The sequence below is a fragment of the Anguilla anguilla genome, chromosome 18 (assembly GCF_013347855.1).
Source record: "Anguilla anguilla isolate fAngAng1 chromosome 18, fAngAng1.pri, whole genome shotgun sequence".
Lineage (NCBI taxonomy): Eukaryota > Metazoa > Chordata > Actinopteri > Anguilliformes > Anguillidae > Anguilla > Anguilla anguilla.
In genome coordinates, this window is record NC_049218.1 from 4,599,008 (window position 1) to 4,601,507 (window position 2,500).

At 63.8% G+C, this 2,500-nt stretch overlaps 1 protein-coding gene across 1 annotated transcript in view; it reads left to right on the forward strand.

Annotated features, from left to right (window-relative positions):
- birc6 (baculoviral IAP repeat containing 6) overlaps positions 1-2,500 on the forward strand; it is a 129,509-nt gene that overhangs the window by 12,728 nt on the left and 114,281 nt on the right. The window contains exon 4 of the mRNA XM_035400913.1: positions 744-2,183. Within this exon, the coding sequence (XP_035256804.1) occupies positions 744-2,183 (1,440 nt within the window). The remainder of the gene's footprint in view (positions 1-743; positions 2,184-2,500) is intronic.

Sequence of the window (2,500 nt, forward strand, 5' to 3'; positions counted from 1 at the left end):
CCCACCCCCCCCCCCCCCACCCCCCCCCCCCCCCCCCCCCCCCCCCCCCCCCCCGCCGTGCCACACGCCAAGCACAGATACGCCAGAGCGGCATGGGGCTCGTCCCGCAGCACTAAATCTCCCGCTGTAGTAAAGGCAGCGTCCCCCTGGCATTTGGGCTTGGCACGCTCCTGCAGGACTCTGCCCAACCTTAAATTAAGATGTTCCTCGCCATTCAGAGAGAGTCAGCAGTGCAGCTTTCTGCTGTTGGTTACTGAAAAGGAATCAAATTATCTGCTGTATTAATGGCCTTGTAATGAAAGTGTGGTCGCCTAGTTATCTTGTCGGGGTCGTAGCAGGGCGTTGGGTTTGTTGTTGGTGTGTACCGCACGGTTAGCGGTTGGTGCTGAATTGGGTTTTCTGTCAGGTTGTCACAATATGACAGAATATGTCAAAATTTGCCCCACCTGTTTAACAGCTCAGTACTCAGCCTTCCCAAGATGGCCAGGGATCTCAAACTCAAATCCTGGAGTTCTGCCGTGTCTGCTGGTTTTTACATGTTCTTGCACTCAAGTGCTTCGTTTAAGTCATTGATTGGCTAAAGAGTCTGCACACCTTGTTCCCAAGGCCATGATTGGCTGCTGATTGAAAGGAAATCACGAAAACCAGCAGCGACTGCGGCCCTCTGGGACTGGAGTTTGAGACCCCTGGTGTACGTCATGTTTCAATCCGTGCCCTGATCGCTCTCTCCCCACCCCCCCCAGGGCACCCGTCCCAGAAGGAGAGCATGGAGGTGAACCTGGGCGTGACGGCGCTCAGCGTGCTGCAGCAGCCCGAGAAGCTGCAGTGGGAGGTGGTGGCCAGCGTGCTGGAGGACACCGTCAAGGACCTGGAGGAGCTGGGCGCCAACCCCTCGCTGGCCCAGGCCAAGGCCGACAAGGCCAAGGACAAGCCTGCCGAGCACCACAACATTCCCTTCCCCTGCCTGCTGGCGGGGGGGCTGCTGAGCTACCGCTCGGCCGCCGGCTCCCCCCTGGCCGCGCCCCCGCCCCCGCGCCGGCCCCTGGACGGCCTGGCCAGGACTCAGGGCCCAGAGGCCCCCGCCGACCCGGCGCCCATGGAGATCGAGGCGTGCGGGCCGCCCCCCCCGCCCGCGGTGCGCAGGACTATGCCCGTGCTGCTGCTCTACAGCATCAAGGAGTCGGACGAGAAGTCGGGCAAGGTGTTCGCCCAGATGAACAACCTGATGAGCAAGAGCCTGCACGAGGAGGGCTTCTCCGTGCCGCAGATCATCGAGATGGAGTTCGACACGCACGAGCAGCTGCTGCTGCAGGACCCGCCCATCACCTACATCCAGCAGTTCGCCGACGCCGCCGCCAGCCTGGCCGCGCTGGACGGCGACAAGTGGAGCTCGCTGGTGCCCAAGGCGGGCGCCCTGGTGCAGTGCCTGCGGCTGCCCAAGCCGCTGGAGGAGGAGAACCTGTACGTGGACTCCATCACGCCCTGCACGGACGGCGTCCACCTGCTGGTGGGCCTGCAGCCCTGCTCGGTGGAGTCGCTCAGCGCCATCAACCAGGTGGAGGCGCTCAACAACCTCAACAAGCTGCACTCGGCGCTGTGCGGGCGGGGCCCGGGCGAGCTGCAGACGCTGCCCGGCCTGGCCAACGGGACGGGGCTGCGGGGCCAGGCCCACGAGGGGCACGCCGGCGCGCCCGCCCAGACGCCGCTCATCCTGCCGCCCGAGGAGCAGCCGCGCGCGCCCGGCGGCGGCTACCTGGCGCTCTACAAGCTCAACTACTCCACCCGCATCGTCACGCTGGAGGAGGAGCCCGTCAAGGTGCAGCACATCCGGGACGCCCGCGACGCCGTCACCTCGCTGCTGCTGCTCCCGCCGGACGTGCTGGACGGGCGGGAGGACGACAGCGACGAGGCGCTGGAGGAGACCCCGCCCGGGCTGAAGAACGGCACCGGCTCCGCCTCCGCCGCCGCCGCCGCCGCCGCCAAGGAGAAGCGGGGGGACGCGGCGGGGCTGGGCCACCTGGTGGTCACCACTCAGGGAGGGTGCATCATGATCCTGGACCTCTCCAGCCTGGACGTCCTGGCCAGGGTGGAGCCGCCCAAGAAGGACGGGACCGAGGAGCCCGACCCCTTCGTTTCGGTCACCTACTGCTCCGGGACGGACCGGCTCTGCGCTTGCACTAAAGGTGAGGAGCTGCCCCTGCCACCGCACACACACGCACACACACATACACACACACACACACACACACACACACACATACACACACACACACACACACACACACACACACACACACACATAGATACACACACTCACACACACACACACACACACACACACACACACACACACACACACACACACACATATACACACACACACACACATAGATACACACACACACACACACACACACACACACACACAGCCACACACACACACGCGCACACATAGATACACACACACACACACACACACACACACACACACACACACACA